We start from the raw sequence: 20,319 nt of genomic DNA on the forward strand, positions 1-20,319 counted from the left end.
ACTGTTGCTTGGTTTTTTGGTCCCTAAATTTTGTTTTCCTGCATGGAGATTTAAAAAAAAAAAAAGGGTGTGTTCTTTCTCTTTCCTGCCTCTGCTCTGCTATATGTGTTGCTCTGGTTTAGAAGACAGCATGTGGAGCTTAGGCCCCATCAGATTTCCCCACCCCAGTCCAGCTTTTATACGTTCTTGAGTGTGTTACTGGGCCAACATAATGGGCACTGCTTGCATTGATGCCATGTTGACTTGGAAATCTAGGGTTTGCTTTTTCAAATGAAGATGGAAATTTGTTCTATTATGCATCTTCTAAATAATATTGATATTAGGGATTTTGAATTGCTTTTTAATTTTATTTTTGTTTTAAATAGTTGTTTTTTTTTTTATGTTTGTTTATTTATTTTGAAAGAGACAGAGTAAGAGCAGGGAAGTGGCCCAGAAAGAGGGAGAGAATCCCAAGCAAGCTCTGCCCTATCAGCACAGAGCCCGACTTGGGGCTTGAACTTATCTGTGATATCATGACCTGAACTGAAACCGAGGGTCGGACACTTAACGGACTGAGCCACCCAGGGGCCCCTAAATAGTTACTAATAGAAGTAAGAGGGATGGAGGGATTCTTCTAAATCAACTCTTAAAATCCTGTCTTTGGTAGAATTCTTGATTTTCCTAGATTTGTTAAATGTTTCTAAAGATGTTTGGCATAGGTATTAACTTCATGGGCCTATTGTAAACAAGCCAGTTTTTTTTCTTCTTCCAAGTTCTGAATTAAGTCAGTCAAGAACAATAACGGAACCTCCTTATAGGTGGGTGACTGCTATTGCATTCCCTCAAGGCATTCTGTTACCAAGGTGAATCACAAGGAGAAGAATTTTACTTTGCATTTTCTTTTCAAATCAAGAGTTGTGGAATTTGATGCGCTTAAAGCATGCAGTTTTCTTTTCCTGTGGTCTATGTAGATGATGTCATTAAACTAGATTTTGGCTTTTATTATTTAAAAAGCATATATTTATTTGAGAGAGAGAGCTGCTGGGGGAGAGGCACAGAGAGAGGGAGAACCCCAAGCAGGCTCCATGCTGCCAGCACAGAACCCGATATGGAGCTCAAACCCACAAACCGTGAGATCATGACCTGAGCCAAAACCAAGGGTCAACCACTCAACTGACTGAGCCACCCATGTGCCCCTAGATTTTGGCTTTTAGATCTTGGTTTAAAATACTAGAATGATTGGCTAAGTGATGATTATATTTCATGTGGAATTGAAATAAGCTGATCAGGAGGAACCTTACCCTGAGCATGGCAGGAAATGAACTTGTAATAGCAGTTAACATACAGTGTACCAGCTATACATAGCGAAAGATGAGTATGAGAGAAAGTAAAAGTAAAGTGTAAATTACAAGTTTGGGAGAAAGTGACTTTGTGATCTAACTTTGTGAGAGCCAAAATTGGGAATACTGGGTGGACATGTACATGTCCCTAGATTTTAGAAAGATATACTTCAAAAAGTTGACAAGATAGGAGTATGAATCAGTAGGAGTTGTATACTAAAAGGAAGGGCAGTTTAAAGACAAACAAAAAAAACTGCCCTTAAACCAAAGATAGGTAGGTGATTACTTCTGATAGATATTCAGACTTGATTAAGAAATTAGAAGACGGGCCGCCTGGGTGGCTCAGTCCGTTAAGCATCCACCTTCAGCTCAGGTCATGATCTCATCATTTGTGAATTCGAGCCGCATCAGCTCTCTACTGTCAGTGCAGAGCCTGCTTCGGACCTTCCATCTCCCTCTCTGCCCCTCCCTTCCCTCCTGGCCCCCCTCTCTTTCTCTTTCTCTTTCTCTTTCTCTTTCTCTTTCTCTTTCTCTTTCTCTTTCTCTCTCTCTCTCTCTCTCTCTCTCTCTCACACACACACACACAAATAAGTAAACAAACAAAAAAAGACATTAGAAGATAGGGAATTTTGAAAAATACAGGCAGTCTGTCAGCAAGTTTAGAAAAAGTAAAGTAAGTTGTCTTAAAATTTAATTAATATTAAAACTAATTTTTTAATGAAAAAGCCCTTTAACCTTTTATGGCTTTTATTGCTATTCTCTAGACCTGCATTTCCAATATGATAGTCATCAGCCATATGTGCTATTGTATTGGGCAGCGTGTATGTAGAACATTTCCATCACAGAAATTTCTATTTGGAAGTGCTGTGAAAATGAGATATATTATTAGAAAAGCTTATAAAAAGTTAGGATAATAGTGTACTTTTCTATCTAGAAATTTTACTGAAGAACTATGTTTTTATAATCCTGAGACATTGGTGTGTGCTTCTTTGTTGTTAATATGTGCATTTTGTTTTTTATTTTGAAATAATGTTAAGTTTACAGATAAGTTGCAGAAATAGTACAAAGAGCCTTTTCCCTCTCTGAGCTATTTGAGAGTAAGTTGCTCACTTGATGCTCCATCAGCCTTGAATACTTTAGTGTGTGTTTCCTACAAATGGGGACATTCTCCCATATAACCACAATACACCCATTAAAATCCAGAGCTTAACAGTGATACAGTAGTACCAGCTAATCCCCAGATCCCATTCAAGTTTTACCAGTTGTCCCAATAAGAACCTGTAGAGCAAAAGGATCCAGTTCAGAAACACATATTACATTTTGTTATCTTGCCTTTGACTTGATTATCATGATATTTTTGAGGAGTGTAGGCTAATTATTTTGAGTATTTCTCAGTTTGGGCATGATGTTTTATCATGGTTAGATTCAGAATATGCATTTTGCCAGGAATACCACATAAATGGTGCTGTATTTTTACTCTGTTCTGTCAGAGGTACACAATTTCCATGTGCCTTGTTTCTTATGATGTTAATCATGATCACTTGATTAAAATAGGGTCTGCTGGTTTTCTCTGCTGTAAATTTACCTATTCTTTCCTTTGTAGTCAGTAAGTACTTTATGAGGAGGAAGCACTTTGAGACCATGTAAATATCTCATTTCCTATCTCCCTTCTCAAACTTTACCCTACTAGTTTGAGCTTCATTGATATTTCTTGGCTGGATTATTGCTACAGCAGTTGCCAAATGATGATTTTTCTACTTTTATCATTTCCGTAACATTCATCCAGTGACATAAGGAAAATCCTTTTCTCCCTGTTTGTTTATTAATTTATATTAATATGTATTTATGCATTTCTGTTTTATTCAGTGAATTATTATCTATTAATATGTTACTTTGATGCTGAATTTGTCTCATATTTGGCTAGTGGATGCCCCTGGTTTCAACCTGGCTCTTGTATCCTTTTGACATATTCTATCATTCTTTGATTACTTCCCTTCCTGACTTTCTGGCACAAGATGTTCCAGTCTCTTCCTGTACTTTTCCTGCCCCAGCCCAGTCATTTCACCAAGGAGTCCTGGTTCCTTTTATTGGAGAATGTATTTAGAAACCAGGCCTGGATGGTAGGTGTATGGTTGTTCTACTGGGGAATTGCTGCCCCTAGGCCCTGTCAGTGGACAGAACTGGGTAATATATGCGTGTATATACATACACAAACATATGTGTGTCTTTACACATGCATCCATCTTTGTGTGTGTGTGTGTGTGTGTGTGTGTGTGTGTGTGTGTGTGCATACACACGCACATTAGACAAGCTTTGTTCAATCATATATTATAGTGCTGCTGGCTAGGACTTTAGTATTACTGAATCAACAGTGAGGAGCACTTGGGTGGCTCAGTCAGTTGAGTGTCTGACTCAGCTGAGCGTCTCAGCTCAGGTCTTGATCTCAGGGTTGTGATTTCCAGCCCTGCACTGGGCTCTGCGCTGGGTGTGGAGCCTACTTAAAAAACGACGACAACAACAAAAGATATATCCAGGAAAAAGAAGAGAATATTTGCCGATCTGTACATGAGGTCACTCTAGAAAGTACTAAGGTAAACACCTGTAGTGGTTGGTGAATCTATGGAAAAGTAGGTAAATTTGTGGATTTGTGAGATCACAAACATAAAAATTGCATAGTGCACAGTGTTGTTGTCTACTATGAGCATCGTAAGTGTTTTTGTGATGAGGAGGTGTCTGATTTTGTTAAATGCTTTTCCTGCTTTGAGATGATGTGTTTTGCTTCTTTATTAAGATTGGTATATAACACCAATACGTAGAGTTTTAAATAGTGGTTAGCTTCTGTTTTATCTCATCTTTTGCATTGTATGTTGGGTTTATTATGAATGACTGTTTGGCAAGATTGTATTGCAGGCATGTCTTCAGTATATCAAACATTAATGAGATTATCTTTTAAAATTGGGGCAACTGGGTGGCTCAGTTGGTTAAGCATCTGACTTCAGCTCAGATCATGATTTCACAGTTCATGGGTTCGAGCACCGTGTCAGGCTCTGTGCTGACAGCTCAGAGCCTGGAGCCTGCTTTGGATTCTGTGTTTCCCTCTCCCGCTGCCCCTCCCCTGCTCTCTCTCTGTCTCTTTCAAAAATGAATAAACATTAAAAAATAAAATCAACTTTGTTGAGGGACACCTGGATGATTTAGTCGGTTGAGCATCTGACTCTTGGTTTCAGCTCAGGTCATGATCTCTCAGTTTGTGAGTTTGAGCCCTGTATGGGGCTCTGTGCTGGCAATGCAGAGCCTGCTTGAGATTCTCTCTCTCCCTCTCTGTCTGCTTCCTCCCCCCACTCATGCCATCTCTCAAAATAAATAAAAATTTTTTAAAAAAGAGAAGGTTTTGGTTTCTATTCAATGATCTCTAAAGTTTTTTTTTTTTAAATCAACTTTATTGAGGTATAATCAATCTTCTTACAATAAAACATACCTTTTTTCTTATACAGTTGAATGAGTTTTTGCCAAACTTATCTACCTAAGTGACTGTCACCATGGTGAAGATACCTAACATTTCTTTAACATCCACAATTTTCCTTGTGCCCATCACAGTTATTCCTCTCCATACCCTTCTTGGGCCCGAGGCAATTAGGGATCTGTTCTCTCACTATAGATTAGATTTCTTTTCTAGAGTGTTGTAAAACTAGAATCATTTATTTTATGCATAATTTACTTCTGGGCCAGAAGTTTTTGTTTCTTTAGTTTCTTCTGGGATATCTTTTTCTTCTTTGTTACCTCCTCTCCTGGTTTAGGAACAACCTGCTCTTTTCCAGTAAGGATCATCTTACTGTGGCAGGGAGCAATCACGTATGGGTTAATCCAACCATGAGCCCTGTGATTCTATGCCACATCTTGGGGACTTTGTTCACCTGGATGTACTCTGTGACCAGAAAATCTACATCGAAACCCTTAAGTTCAGCATTACTGTCACCATTTTTAACATGTGTAGTAAAAATTCAGCACTCTTTTTTTGCCACCGACCCTGTATCCAGCCCCACTGTTTGGCCCGGGCACACCTACCAACTCTGCCATTGTAGCAATGGAATGATACACTGCTTCTGCAAAGTGACATCCTTCAGATACTTGTTGGCTTTTCACAGATGCGTAACCCTTGATGGCCTGAGCCATCATGTGTGTTCTTAAAGTGAACGTGAAGATTTGAACCTCTTGATTTACATCATTTTGCAGGGTATTCTGGGTCAAGGGAATAGCAAACCATTTTCAGAAATCACCTCAGGCTGCTTAGGGGAAGAGTGAGCATAATGTTTCTGACATTCATTCATGTTGTTAGGTATATTAGTAGTCATTTCCCTTTTTTCTTTTTTCTGAGTGGTATTCCATTATGTGAATATACTGTATTTTCCATATGTTAATAAGCACTTAGGTTTTTTTAGTTTGATTGCCTCATGAATAAAGCTACTAGGGGTGCGCCTGGGTAGCTCAGGCATTTAAGCATTTGACTTTGGCTTAGGTCATGATCTCATGGTTTGTGAATTTGAGCCCCACATCGAGTTCTGAGCTGACAGTGTAGAGTCTGCTTGGGATTCTCTTTCTCTCTCACCCTCTCCCTCTGCCCCTCCCTCACTCGTGTGCTAGCTCTCAAAACAAACTTTTAAAAAAAGCTACTGGAAACATGTGTTAAAATCTTTATTTTATTTTTCATGTTTATTCATTCTTGAGAGACAGACAACATGAGCGGGAGAGGAGCAGAGAGAGAGGGAGACAAAGAATCCAAAGCAGGCTCCAGGCTCTGAGCTGTCAGCACAGAGCCTGATGCGGAGCTCGAACCACGAACTGTGAGATCATGACCTGAGCTGAAGTCAGAGGCTTAACCGACTGAGCCTCCCAGGCGTCCCGTATAGTTTTACACTTTATATTCTCATCAGTACTGTGTTGGAGTTTCATTTCTTCCACCTCCTCACCAATATTTGGCATTGTCAACCTTTTACTTTTTAGCCATTATGGGTTTGTGGTGGTGTCTCATTATGGTTCTATTTGCATTTTCCTAGTGACTAATGGTGTTTCCCTGTGATGGGTGTCTGTTTATGTCCTTACTGTCCAATTGTGTATTTGCTTTTATGAAGTGTCATTTTAAATCCTTTGCCCATTGTTTGTTGGATTATTTGGTAGTAAGTAATATCTTATGCTTGAGTTGTAAGGGTTCTTTATATATTCTGTATATAGCCACTAATTATATATACGTATTACAGATGTTCTCTCTTAGCCTGTGGCTTGGTTTTTTTTTTTTTTTTTAATACTTTTTAAAGAATTTTATTATTTACAAAATAATTTTATTATATGGGGCGCCTAGATGGCCCAGTCGGTTAAGCATCCAACTTCAGCTCAGGTCATGATCTTGCAGTCTGAGTTCGAGCCCTGGTCAGGCTCTGTGCTGACAGCTCAGAGTCTGGAGCCTGCTTCAGATTCTGTGTCTCCCTCTCTCCCCCGCCCCCACTCACATTCTGTCTCTCAAAAATGAATAAATGTTAAAAAAAACAAAAATAATTTTATTATTTAAGTAATCTCTACACCCAGTGTGGGGCTTGAACTCATGACCCCAAGGTCAAGAGTTGGATGCTGCCCCTACTGAGCCTGCCAGACACCCCTGGTTTTTTGTTTTTTAATGGTGTTTACCAAAGTGTTAGAAATTTGTAATTTTGATGAAGTGCAAATTATTGCTTTTTTTTTTTTTTTAGATTCGTGTTTTTTTTGTATCCAGTCTAAGAAGTCTATCTGTAGTAGGCAGAATTCTAAGAAGACCTTAGGGACCTTAGCAACCTGCACTCTTGTATTATTTCCTTCCTGTGGGTGTGGGCAAGATCAGTGAATATGATGGGATTTTACTCCAGTGATTATGTTACATTACGTGGCAAAAGGGGTATTAAAGATGTAATTAAAGTATTAATCAGTTGACTTTGAGTCAGCTAAAGGGAGGTTATACAGATAGGCCTGTCCAATCACATGAACCTTTAAAATCTGGGTCTAGAAAGAAGTCAAAAGACTTGAAACATGAGAATTCAATAAGAGGGAGATTTTTCACTGCTGGCTTTTAAGATGGAGAGAGGTCTCTATGGCAAAGATTGCAGATGGCCTCTAGCAGCTGAGAATGGCTCCTGGGTGAGAAGTAGCAAAGAAAGAAGGATCTTAGTCCTACAACTGCATGGAGCTGAATTCTGCCACGACTGTGTGAACTTCAAAGAGGAGCATTAGATGAGAACAGCCTGGTAGATACCTTGAGTTTATCTTTGTGAGATCCTTAGCAGAAGTTCCAGCCATGCTGTAGTTGGACTTCTGACCTCTAATTTTGTGGTAATTTGTTACTTAGTAATATAAAATTAATACACTGTCTCAAGATTGTGAAGTTTTCTCTTACGTGTTCTTATGCTTTAGCTGTTAACATTTAGGTCTGGATCTAATATCCTTTCAAGTTAATGTTTGTGTATGGCATGAGAATAGAGTGCAAAAGTTCATTTTTCCCTGTCTGTGTATCCAATTATTCTGGCCCTATTTGTGGAAAAGATTGTTCTGCCCCATTGAATTATCTTGTCATCTTTGTAGAAAATCAGCTGGTCATATATTTGTTATTCTATTTCTGAACTCTCTAGCCTATTCTCTTGATTTCTAGGTCTGTTTGCATACCCATAGCATAGTGTCTTATTCCCTGCCAGGTAGTCTCCTGACCTTTTTTTTCTTTGTCAAAATTGGTTTGTCTATTTTAAGATCTTTAGATTTTCATGTAAATTTTAGAATCAGCTTGTCAGTTTCTATGAAGAAACCTGAGAATTTGATTGGGATTCCATTGAATCTGTAGTTTCGTTTGGGATGAATTGACATTTTAACAGCATCAAGTCTTTTGGTCCACGAACAGATTATATCTCTCCACTTATTTAAGTCTTCTGTAAGTTCAGCAGTGTTTTGTAGTTTTCAGAGTATAGGTCTTGCACATCTTTTGTTAATATTTACCCCTAAATAATTTGTGTTTTAAAAATCCTATTGTAAATGGTACTTTAAGAAGTTTAAATTTTCAGCTCCTGCTGATATATAAAGATACAATTGAGGATGAAGTTTTGTATCTCAGATGAGGGGGGAGGTTTGTGGAGTCTAGAGCCGACACCCAAGAAAGAATTCTTGAAGACGTCTTTGGTGCAAAAAGGTGATTTTATTAAAGCATGGGGACAGGACCCATGGGCAGGAAGAGCTGCACTGAGGTTGTGGCAGGTAACTCATTATATACCCTCAGGTTGGGAGGGGGTCAGGGATAGAGTAAGTCTCTAAGGAATTTTGGAAGCAAGGTTTCCAGGACCTTGAGGGGCTAGCTGTTGCTAGGGAAATGCCATTTATTACCATTTAATAAAACCTCAGTCATGAGACCCTTCAGATGTATGTTGGGGCATAAGCTTGGAGTATGATTGCCAGCATATATCTTGGGGCAGTTGAGATAAAGGAAGTAGACTTACAGGATCCTCGAGGTTGGGATAATGTTAAGCTTAAGTTCTCTTTTGCCCCTAGCAAAGTGTCCTCATCCAGACAACTGAGCTCCTAGAGGGAGGTCACTTTGCCGGTTTCAAGGACTTGTCAATGGGCTGTAGGCAGTAAGGGAATTTAATTTGCCTTAGTTTCCCACATTACCATGGCAAGCACTTAAACCCCTTTCCTTTGTTCTTGGGTAGCCAAGAGTGTCTGAGGAGCATCACACATATTCCACCTGGTGAGTGGGGGGTGTGTGCCAGCCTGTATTTTGCCCTCAGCTTGTTCCATGCTCCCTCATCAATTGATTATTATGTATATGGTTTTTATAAAAAAATTTTTTTAAGGTTTTATTAGCCATATTTGAGAGGGAGACAGAGAGGAGCAGGGGAGGGGCAGAGAGAGACAGAGAGAGAGACAGAGGGAGACACAGAATTTGACAGCTTATTTGTCTAAGCTGTCAGCACAAAGCGCAACGTGGTGTTCAAACCCACAAACCGTGAGATCATGACCTGAGCCGAAGTCAGACGTTCAACCTACTGAGCCACCCAGGCACCCCTGCATCTGTTTATTTTATGTTGACTTTATATTCCGCTACCTTGATAAACTTACTGTTTCTACTAACTCTTGTAGACTCCTTAAGGTTTTCTATCTATAAGATCATGTTCTCTATAAATACAGTTTTATTACTTCTTTTCCAGTATAGATACCTTTTTATTTATTTTTCTTACTTTGTTGCATTGGCTAGGACCCTCCAATATAATGTTGAATAAAAGTGATAAAAGTAGGTATTCTTGCCTTGTTTCTGAGCTTAGGGAGGAAGCATTCAATATTTCACCATTAAATGTGGCATTAGCTTTAAGTTTTCCAGAGACAGTTTCTATCAGGTTGACAAAGCTTTCTTATAATTCCCAGTTTTCTAAAAGAAGTTTGTTGGGATGATTTGGATTATAGGGAGAAAGCATAAAGTGGTCTTGCTTTTTGAACTCAGATATTTCTCCCAACTTTCTTTTTATCAACATTGTTTTGGCTATTCTCATTCTTTGCATTTCTATATAAATTTTATAATCAGCTTTACAACTTTTAGCTCTGCAGTTATTTTTCTAGGTCAGGGTATGTTTATTTCTCTCTGCAGCATTTTGCATAAATTCTTCAGATATATTTTCAGGTTTATTAATTTTCTCTTCAGCTGTGTCTTCTCTAGTGGTTTACTTGTCTATAAAATTTTAGATTTCAATGGCTATTTTATTCTGTAAGTGCCATTTAGTTGTTCTGTTTTCGTATGTTCTTTTTAGAGTGTTTATGCTTTTGTTATGGTTTTGGTGCTTTTACGTTATTATTTTTTAATTTTTTTAATGTTCATTTATTTTTGAGAGAGAGTGTGAGTGAGGGAGGGGCAGAGAGAGAGGGAGACACAGAATCTGAAGCAGGCTCCAGGCTCCAAGCTGTCAGCACAGACAGAGCCTGATGCGGGGCTCAAAGTCACGAACTCAACTGTGAGATCATGACCTGAGCCGAAGTCAGACATTTAACCGACTGAGCCACCCAGGAGCCCCTAGATTTGTTCTTTAAGTTTATATATTTTGAGAGAGAGTGAGCATTAGTGGGGGAGGGGCAGAGAGAGAGAGAGAGAGAGAGAGAGAGAGAGAGATTGAGATTCCTAGGCAGGCTCTTCACTGCCACTGCAGAGCCTGACATGGGGCTTGAACTCACGAACCATGAGATCATGACCTGAGCCAAACCAAGAATTGAACACTTAACCAACTGAGCCAGCCAGGTGCCCCACAACTCTAGCTTTTGGTTCATACTTTGTTTCATGCCACTGGCAGTTTTGTTTACTTAGCTTCTTTTGAGAAGCTAAGCTTCTCAAAATATGTTAGCATTTATCCAGTTACTATAATAACTGGAGAGTTTTAGTACATTTTCTAGATTGCTGTATTGTGAAATAAAATAGATGACTCTGTGCTTTAAAGATTGAGTTTAATATACAGAAATATTGGGTGTCAGCCAAACCTAAAACTACTTTTTACATATTCATTTATTAATTTCTATTTTTAAATGGCAGCTCCTCTTTAAAAAAGAGATCAGGAGCCTGATTTTGCCATCTACTTCCTGAGGAAGCAAAAAGGCTGAAACTTGGTGAATAGCAAGACCATTGGTTGCTATAGTAAGCATGAGACTTCCTGGCAGTGACTCTATTAACAGTAGGAAATGAAATCATGGCAGTGTCCCTTTAATTTGCCACAAGGTTTTGTTTTCCGTCTTTGGAGTAGGAAGTTCTGCTATATCAAGGAATTGGCTCTTCCAATTGATTTTATTCAGTCAGACAGTGATTAGAAAGTCTCACTGTCTGTGTACATTGACTAACAAGGGTATACATAGATCTAGGGTTCTGAAAAGAACTGAGGCTGGAGATAGATGGAGAAAAAAGGATGAGATCCAGAAAAGTGGATGGAGAAGTGGTTCTCAGCCCTGGCTGCACATTGGAATTACCTGGGGTACTTAAAAACAGACAGACAAACAAACAAAAAAAACCCAAACAGAACAATCAAAAAGTATTTTCAGTCATTGCCAGATGTTCCCTAGAAGGACAGTGCAGTAGAAAAGTCATAGTTTGGGGATAAGGGAGAAATGCTCCTGCCTTCCCTGGAAGGACCTGATTTCTCATTGAATTCAGTTCTCATGAACTCTTCAGTAATCTGAACTGTTTAAGATGGAGCTTTGTCCTGTGGCTCCTGCAGGGTTCAACGCAGCTCTACGAGACACCTTGTTAGAGTGTATTCCTCTCCCTGGGAACAATGCAGGGGTTTAAATAGGACTGTTTTGTCTTTCTAAAGGTGTTTTTTTTTCTTTGCTAGTTGCAGGTGGCACACCAAAAAAACAAAAAGGTATTTATGGAATTCCAATGAGTGGTGATGGATGATGCAGTTCAAGTAACTAAGGTAAGAGAAATAAAACCAGAGTGGTGAGGAGCTTTGTCACCCGAGTTAGTGCCCTCACAAAATAAAGCTAAAATCCGGTTCTCTCCCACTCCATTTTATTTCTAAGCTGTATGACTAGCTTATTTTTGTGTGATTAAAAGCATTATAATTACCATCCTTTGAGAGGGTGGCTCTCAAACTGGTCATGAATTTGAATCACTTAAAGAGATGGTTTTTTTAAAAATGACCGAAGTCTTTGCCCTGCCATCTTGCCCTTATTGAATTAAAGTTTCTGTGGGTAGAGTACAAGTAATCCACATGGCATCCTTGTTGAAGAACCGATGCATTGAGGCAAAGAGTGCAATACTCTGTCTTATGTGTAGCATTGAGTAACGTGTATTAATAAGGGAAAAATGGATTTTTATTATTCAACATTCCCGTTGCTCCAAGTTTTAAGTGGGAGTGTAAATCAGCACTACAGCTTTGGAAAACTGTTGGGCATTTTCTGCAAAGCTAAACAGACATCTATCCAGTGATGCAGGAGTCCCATTCCTACATATTTGCCTTTGAGATATGAAAGCTTTGTTTGTAATAGCTAAAAAATGGAAGTGATCAAATGTCCAAAAATAGGTGAATAGATAAATATAAGTAGTGATATATTCATACAATGGAATTTTTTTCAGCAATAGAAAGGAACAAACTACCAATACACATACCAACATGGATGAATCTCAGAGATAGAATGTTTAGTGAAAGAAGCCAGACACAAAGTAGATGTTTAGTTACCGGAAGATGAGATATGATGGAAGTCAGACTAGTTCCTTTAGCAGGAAGTGGGAGGTTATGACTAGAGGAGGGTACGAGAGAGCCTCGGCAGCACTGAAAAGGTTTATGTTATTGTGTTTGTATACTTATTTCTTTTTCTTTTTTCCCCTGTTTTTGGTAAAATATACATAACATAAAATTTACCATTTTCATCATTTTTAAGTGTACAATTCATTGGCATTAAGTACATTCACATCGTTGTGCACCCATCACCACCATCCACCTCCAGAACTTTTTCATCTTCCCCCAACTGAAACTCTAACCCATGACACACTAAATCCCATTTCTCCCTTCCCCTAACCTCTGGCAATCACCATTCTTTCTACTCTCTATCTCTATGAATTTGATTACTTTAGGTACCTCATGTAAGTGGAAGTATACAATATTTATCTTTTTGGTGTCTGGTTTTTTTTTTTTTAAATCTTTATTTTTGAGAGAGAGAGAGAGACAGAGCACAAGCAAGGGAGGAACAGAGAGAGAGGGAGACACAGAATCTGAAGCAGGCTCCAGGCTCTGAGCTGTCAGCACAGAGCCCACTGCGGGTCTCGAACTCACGGACCACGAGATCATGACCTGAGCCAAAGTCTGACGCTTAACTGACCATTAATTAACCACTAATTAGTATACTGTCTTCAAGGTTCATCCCATGTTGCAGCACGTATCAGAATTTTACTATTTTTTTAAAGAAAAAAAAAAATTTTTTTTTTTTTTTAAGTTTATTCTTTTTGAGAGAGAAAGCACACAGCAGGGAGAGAGAGGGAGAGAGAATATCTCAAGAGGTTCTGCACTGTTGGTGCAGAGCCTGGCATGGGGCTTGAACTCGAGAATTGTGAGATCATGACCTGAGCCGAAACCAAGAGTTGGATGTCCAACCAACTGAGTTACCCAGGGGCCCCTACTTCCTTTTTAAAGCTGAATAATATTCTATTGTATGCATATATAACATTTCATTCATTCATTCATTCATCCTTCAGTGGACATTTGAGTTGTCTTCACCTTTTGGCTGCTGTGAATAGTGCTGCAATATATATTGGTATACAAATATCTGTTCAAGTCCTTGCTTTCAGTTCTTTGGGGGTAGGTACTTAGAAGTGGAATTGCTAGATCAGATGGTAATTTAATGTTCAGTTTTTGTTTTGTTTTGTTTTTTGTTTTTTGTGTTTTTTTTTTTTTTGTTTTTTTTTTTTGAGGAACCACCCTACTGTTTTACACAGTGGCTGCACCATTTTACAATCCCATCAGCAGTGCCCAAGGGTTCTGATTTTTCAATATCCTCACTAGCACTTCTTTCTTTCTTTCTTTCTTTCTTTCTTTCTTTCTTTCTTTCTTTCTTTCTTTCTTTCTTTCTTTCTTTCTTTCTTTCTTTCTTTCTCTCATATTTATTTACTTCCAGTATAGTTAACATGCAGTGTTGTATTAGTTTGAGGTGTATGATACAGTGATTCAACAATTCCATACATCTCCCAGTGCTCATCATGACAAGTATACTCCTTCCTCCTTGCCACCTATTTCCCACACCCCCTGCTGCTCTGATAACCATCAGTTTGTTCTCTATAGTTAAGAGTGTTTCTTGGTTTGTCTCTTTTTCCTTTGCTTGTTTGTTTTGTTTTAAAACTTCCACATATAAGTGAAATCATAAGGTATTTGTCTTTCTCTGACTTATTTCACTTAGCATTATACTCTGTAGCTCCATCCCATGTCATTGTAAATGGAAAACTTCATTCTTTTTTATGGCTGAATAATATTCCTCTGTGTGTGTGCGCGCGTGCGTGTAGCATTTACATTACTATAGGGAAGTAATATTATTCAGTGTCAGGCCAAGCATTGTTTTCTGGGTTTATAATGTTTTTCCCTGTAGGTTTATGTTGTGGACCCTGGGCAATTGAAAGGAGAAAATGAATAAAAAGTTAATTCTGTTTTTGAAACTATCAGTTATTTCCAGTCATATTTTTATTTCATATTTAGACTTTCTTATACAGTTTTTTTCTTGGTGATTCTAATTTCCTTTTTTTCTTGTCTGAATTTTTATTTTACTTTTCCCTATCTTAGTCATACACATTCTAGTCTGTGAAGACCCTTTTCATTTATACTCATTGTTTTTTTTTTTTTTTTTTTTTAAACCATCTGCACAACTGCATTCTTGAAATTTTCCTTACCACATTTTTGAGTTGGACCCACTCCACTGATCTTTGGTTTCCATCTTCCCGCCTCCCCCCCTTTTTTAAATTTTGCTATAGTTCATTCTCAAGCTACTTCTTGAGAGAAGGGGTGCATGGCAGATAAACTTTGATACTTTCTGATGTCAGCTCTTCCCTCATGTTTGAGTGATGATTTGATTGGGTATAGAATTCTGGATTGCAGATTCTTTTCCCTCAGAGTTTTGAAGTCATTGCTCTGTTTTTTTCTGACATTCATTGTTGCTTATGAGATGTAGAAATTTAGCCTCATTTTTGTTTCCTGTAGGAAATTAATTTTCTCCCATCTCTGGAAGCTTATCTTTTATATTCCATGTATTTTATACTTTCATAGTGATATACTTGGTGGGCCCCCTTAATCTGAAAACCAGTATTTTCACATTTAATGAAGTTATCTTTTTAGATAATGTTCTCCCCTCCATTTTTTTCTTTTTGTCAGAAACTTTCTAATATCGGGCCTCTCAGATTGTTCTGTAATGTTCTTATCTATTCACTCTTGTTTTCTGTGCCTTAGCTTCTCTTTTCTGGGAGACTGTCATGATTTTATCTCTCAGTCTTTCTATTGATTTTTTTTTTTCAGTGTATTAAAAAATTTTTTTTAGAACTGATTCTTGTCCTGATATTTAAAAATGCATTCAGGAGCACCTGGGTGGCTAAGTCAGGTGAGCATCTGACTTGATTTCAGCTCAGGTCATGATCCCAGGGTCATGGGATTGAGCTCTGTGTCCAGCTCCACTCTGAGTGTGGAGCCTGCTTGGGATTATCTCTCTCTCTCCCTTTGCCCCTCTCTCCTGCCTGCTTGCTCACTCTCTCTCTCTCTCTCTCTCTCAAATTAAAAAAAAATAATTGCATTCAGTTTTTGTTTTATCTCTGAAGATAGTTTTTAGAATTTTTGTTTTTGTTTTTAATTATCCCTATTTCCTCCAGTCATTTTCTTTTCCTGTTTGTTTATCTTGGTCAGGTGATACTTGCCTGTTCTTTCTTTTTTAAGAATGAAAGATTAAATGGGACTACACCAAAGTAAAAAGCTGCACAGCAAAGGAAACCATCAACAATTAACTGAATGGGAGAAGATATTTGCAAGCGATATATTCAGTAAGGCGTTAATACCCAAGATACATAAAGAACTTATACAACTCAACCTCAAAAAAACAACCTGATTTAAAAATGGGCAGAGGAGGGGCACCTGGCTGGCTCAGTCAGTAGAGCATATGACTCTCAATCTCAGGGTCATGAGTTCGAGCCCCATGTAGGGTAGGGAGTCTATTAAAAAAAAAAAAAAAATGGGTAGAGGACCTGAAGAGACATTTTCCAAGACACACAGATGGCCCAACAGTCACATGAAAAGAAGCTCAATGTCACTAATAATAGAAGGTTTCTAGTTTATGGCAGAAGGAGCCCCAGAGTGAGCCCTCAGCTCCTTCTTACATTCCATAGTGGCTGTGGAAAAGAGGGACTGAGTGAGCTGTTACTACCGATATAGGTGTGTTACCAGTTCATCCTTGTCATTACAGGTGCAAAGTTTGAGGCTCAAGGAACATATAGAATATTTCTTAGGGAAAATGTTTAAGTGTAAAGTATTAGAATATGGGTTTGTGATACTTATTTATATGGAACTTGAATTCCTCATCTTGAAGGTGTACATTAAGGTGATGGCTTGATCTGAGTCCTAGAAATCAATTACATAAGAAATGTGTAATTGAATACCAATCATCATTTTGGTCCTGGTAAAGGGTTAGTGAATACAAAGATAAGTAAGGAGCACATGAAGAGGGAAACTTGGATAGTGCCTGCTGTATACTAGACTCAGTGATAGAGGTTATACGTTGTTACATATAGATATATTTACGTGTATATTACGTATATTAGTTTATAGTCCTCACAGCAATCCTCTGATATTGGTGGGAGAGAGTCCTGTTTTAAAGATGAAATGAAAACTCAAAAGTTAAATACCAGGCTGTAGTAGGGACACAGAGCTAAGTTTGTGTCACTCTACCCTGTTGCTTCTCTAAGGAAATAATTGCTTTCTTAATTTCTCATGTATGATCAAAAATATTGTATATCACTAACCTGAGCACTGTTAGTTCTTTGTTCCTTGCATATATTGGGCATTTGATGAGTATGACCACTTTTGGAGTCTTAGTGAAGTAGACTTGGATTCTGCTCTCAAGGAGTATATAGTGTATGATGGGGACACAAAAGAAGATATTTGCCTATGAGCCAGGAGCTCATTGAAGGCAAGGACAAGTCTTTTTTTTTTTTTTTTTTCCCCTGAAGACAGGGACAGGTAGTTCAACTTTAAACTTACCCCAAAACCTTCAAAATTCTAATGTAAGTTTAAAATAATTGGCTTTCTAAACCCATCACCTACTGGCTTTTCAACGAAAGTTTGCTAAGTGAGTGGCTGAACTGGAAAATGAAGGATAAGAACTTTGGCTTTTTCTTTCTGTATCCCTAATATTTAATGCAACGCCTTGCCTGTAATTGGGACTCAAATAAAATACCTGTGTGTGAGTAGTAGAGGAACAAAAGCTGTGGGAGCTAAAATTTAGTTGTCATTGTGTCCAGAGAACCAAGAACCTGAGAAACTTTTGAGAAAGGAGATAAGTACTATCACATGTCAAGTGCAAGTTAAAGAGGATGAAAACTCTGGGGAAAAAATTGGTTTTGAAGAATTTATTTGTAGACTTGAGAGTGAAGGCTTGAAGAACACAATGAGGGCATTAAGGAGAGGTGGAAAATGAGGAAAGAAAAGCAAAGTACATCTTACCCAAGTTGGTGGTATGAGGAAAGAAGGGAAAACAGGAGGCTGCAGGGTTAAATGGGGTAAGTTATTGTGTTTGCATTTTGTTTCTTTTCTTTTTTTAAAGTTTATTTTGAGAGAGAGAAGGCACATGTGCTCGGGAGTGCATGAGTGGGGAGGGGCAGAGAGAGAGAGAGAGAGAGAGAGAGAGAGACAGACAGACAGACCCAAGCAGGCTCCTCACGTTGAGTCCAACATGGGGCTTCATTCCACAAACGGTGAGATCATGCCCTGAGCCAAAATCACCAGTTAGACACTTAACTGACTGAGCCACCCACGCACTCCTGTGTTTGCATTTTAAAAAATCTGTTTGGAACATCTGTGCCTATTTGTAAAACAGAGGAAAGTGAGAGCTGGAGAGGAAGGTTTGAAGGTACCAGAAGGAAAGGCATAATAATGTAAGGTGAAAGATCTGAAATGGAATCAGGGACACAGAGATTAATAGTCTTTGAAAGGATGAGGGAATCTCTTCTTCTAGTCCAAACAGAGAATAGAGGCTCTGTAGAGAAGGGAGGGTGATGTCCTCTTGTCACTAAAGCCATCTGTCCAGAGGGAGCTTTGAGCTACTGTGCTAGAAACTGACAAAGGATGTTTTCTGCATTGCACTGAGACCCTGAGTGTGATACTTTTGAGCTGTGGTTGGCAGCCTGAGATAGGAATGGTGAAACCACATGGTGTGGATAATCCATAAATCAAGATGGCACTTTTTTGTAGATTAAAGTATTATGGGATGGAGATTGTCTTACTCCATTTAGGCTGCCATAACAAAAGACCATAGACTGGATGGCTTAAACAACTAAAATTTATTTCTCACAGTTTTTGGAGAACTGGCAGTCCAAGACCAAGGTGTTAACAGGATTGGTGTCTGGTGAGAATACTCTCCTTGGTTTGCAGACACCTGACTTCTTGCTGTGACCTCCCATGGCCTTTCTTTGGTGTGTGGGGGGCAGGGGAGGGGTGAGAGGAGAGAGAGAGAGAGAGAGAGAGAGAGAGATCGTTCTTCCTCTTCTTATAAAGCCACTAATCCTTTCACAAGAGCCTCACCCCATGATCTAATCTAACCCCAGTTACCTCCTGAAGGCCCTATCTCCAAAATCGAATTGGGGATTAAGAGCTTCAACGTGAGAATTTGGGAGGGGAACACATTCAGTCTGTAACAGAAATGTACTTTTATTCACTCTTCTCCTCAATGATTCAGAGGCTTTTATAATTTTCATTAATATCATTAACCAACAGTTTGGATGCCTGTTATGTGTTGGTTTTTATTTTAGGTGTTGGGAAAACAACAAAGTAGGAAAATTCCTGCCTGGAGGAGAGAGATTTTATATCCATATAAATGTATGTATGTATATATATATATACATATACATATATATATATATATATATATATATATATATGTATATGTATATGTATAAAGCTAAATTATCATATAGCACATAGCATTATAGACTAAATGCTGGATGAGTAGAATAGATACTTAAATGTTCTCACTTTTATGAGTATGTGCCAGTTTGAGAGGTGAAAAAAAAACCCACTTTAATTTGCCTTTTTTCCCCATTTATTTTTTTATTTTTTTTCAATATATAAAATTTATTGTCAAATTTCCATACAACACCCAGTGCTCTTTTTTCCCCATTTAAAGATGAATTTTTTTCACTTGTGTATGAATTGCCTGTTCATGCTTTTTGTTCACCCTTCCATGGATGTGTTTGTACTTACTGATTTGTATACACTTTAAAAAGGTTATTTAGCCCTTTGCCTATAACATTTTTTTTTTTAATGTTTATTTTGGAGGAGAGAGAGAGGGAGACAGAGACAGAGCACGAGTGGGGGAGGGGCAGAGAGAGAGGGAGACCCAGAATCTGAAGCAGGCTCCAGGCTCTGAGGTGTCAGCACAGAGCCCGATGCCTGGCTCGAACTCATGAACCAGGAGATCATGACATGAGCTGAAGTCGGATGCTTAACTGACTGAGCCACCCAGGTGCCCCAGCCTGTAACATTTTGAAAATGCTTTTCATAGTATTTTGATTTAAATTTTGTTTGTGATGTTTTGTTGATGTATAGGAGCTTAAACATGTTATGTATTTGAAGTTACTCAATTTTTGTTTTTTTTGTGTTTTGGAAAGTGTTACTACACCTCAAGAACAGACAAATATTTACAAATGCCTTCTTCAAGATGTTTAGTATAAACTACATACATAGTATTGTACTTTATACTTAAAATTAAAACTTTTTAAATGTTTATTTTTGAGACACACACACACACACACACACACACACACACACACACACAGAGTGTGAATGGGGGAGGGGCAGAGAGAGAGGGAGACAGAATCTGAAGCAGGATCCAGGCTCTGAGCTGTCAGCACAGAGTCCGACACGGGGCTCAAACTCATGAACTGTGAGATCATGATCTGAATAGAAGTTGGATGCTTAACCCACTGAGCCACCCAGTGCCCTATTTATACTTAGAACTTTAAACCATTTTGGAATATGTTTTTTTGGAATATTGCGTGAAATGAGCTAATTTACTTTTTGCTCAATCAGTTTAGTAGTGGGTTTTTTTTATGTTTATTTTTGAGAGAGCGAGTGAGCACAAGTGGGGGAGGGGCAGAGAGAAAGAGGGACAGAGGATCCAAAGAGGGCTCCATTCTGACAGCAGTGAGCCTGATGTGAGGTTCGAACTCGCAAACTGCAAGATCATGACCTTAGCTGAAGTCGGATGCTCAACCGACTGAGCC

At 38.5% G+C, this 20,319-nt stretch overlaps 1 protein-coding gene across 3 annotated transcripts in view; it reads left to right on the top strand.

Annotated features, from left to right (window-relative positions):
• Window positions 1–20,319, top strand: part of PTPRA (protein tyrosine phosphatase receptor type A) — a 158,906-nt gene that overhangs the window by 32,902 nt on the left and 105,685 nt on the right. The window contains exon 2 of one of the 3 annotated variants that reach the window (XM_042980793.1): window positions 11,690–11,773. The exons of 1 other annotated variant lie outside the window; for it this stretch is intronic. In XM_042980793.1, coding sequence (XP_042836727.1) covers window positions 11,747–11,773 — 27 coding nt within the window. In that variant the 5' untranslated portion in view covers window positions 11,690–11,746. The remainder of the gene's footprint in view (window positions 1–11,689; window positions 11,774–20,319) is intronic. One more of the 3 variants, XM_042980794.1, reaches the window with a different exon arrangement.

This window comes from Panthera tigris, chromosome A3, assembly GCF_018350195.1.
Source record: "Panthera tigris isolate Pti1 chromosome A3, P.tigris_Pti1_mat1.1, whole genome shotgun sequence".
Taxonomy (NCBI): domain Eukaryota; kingdom Metazoa; phylum Chordata; class Mammalia; order Carnivora; family Felidae; genus Panthera; species Panthera tigris.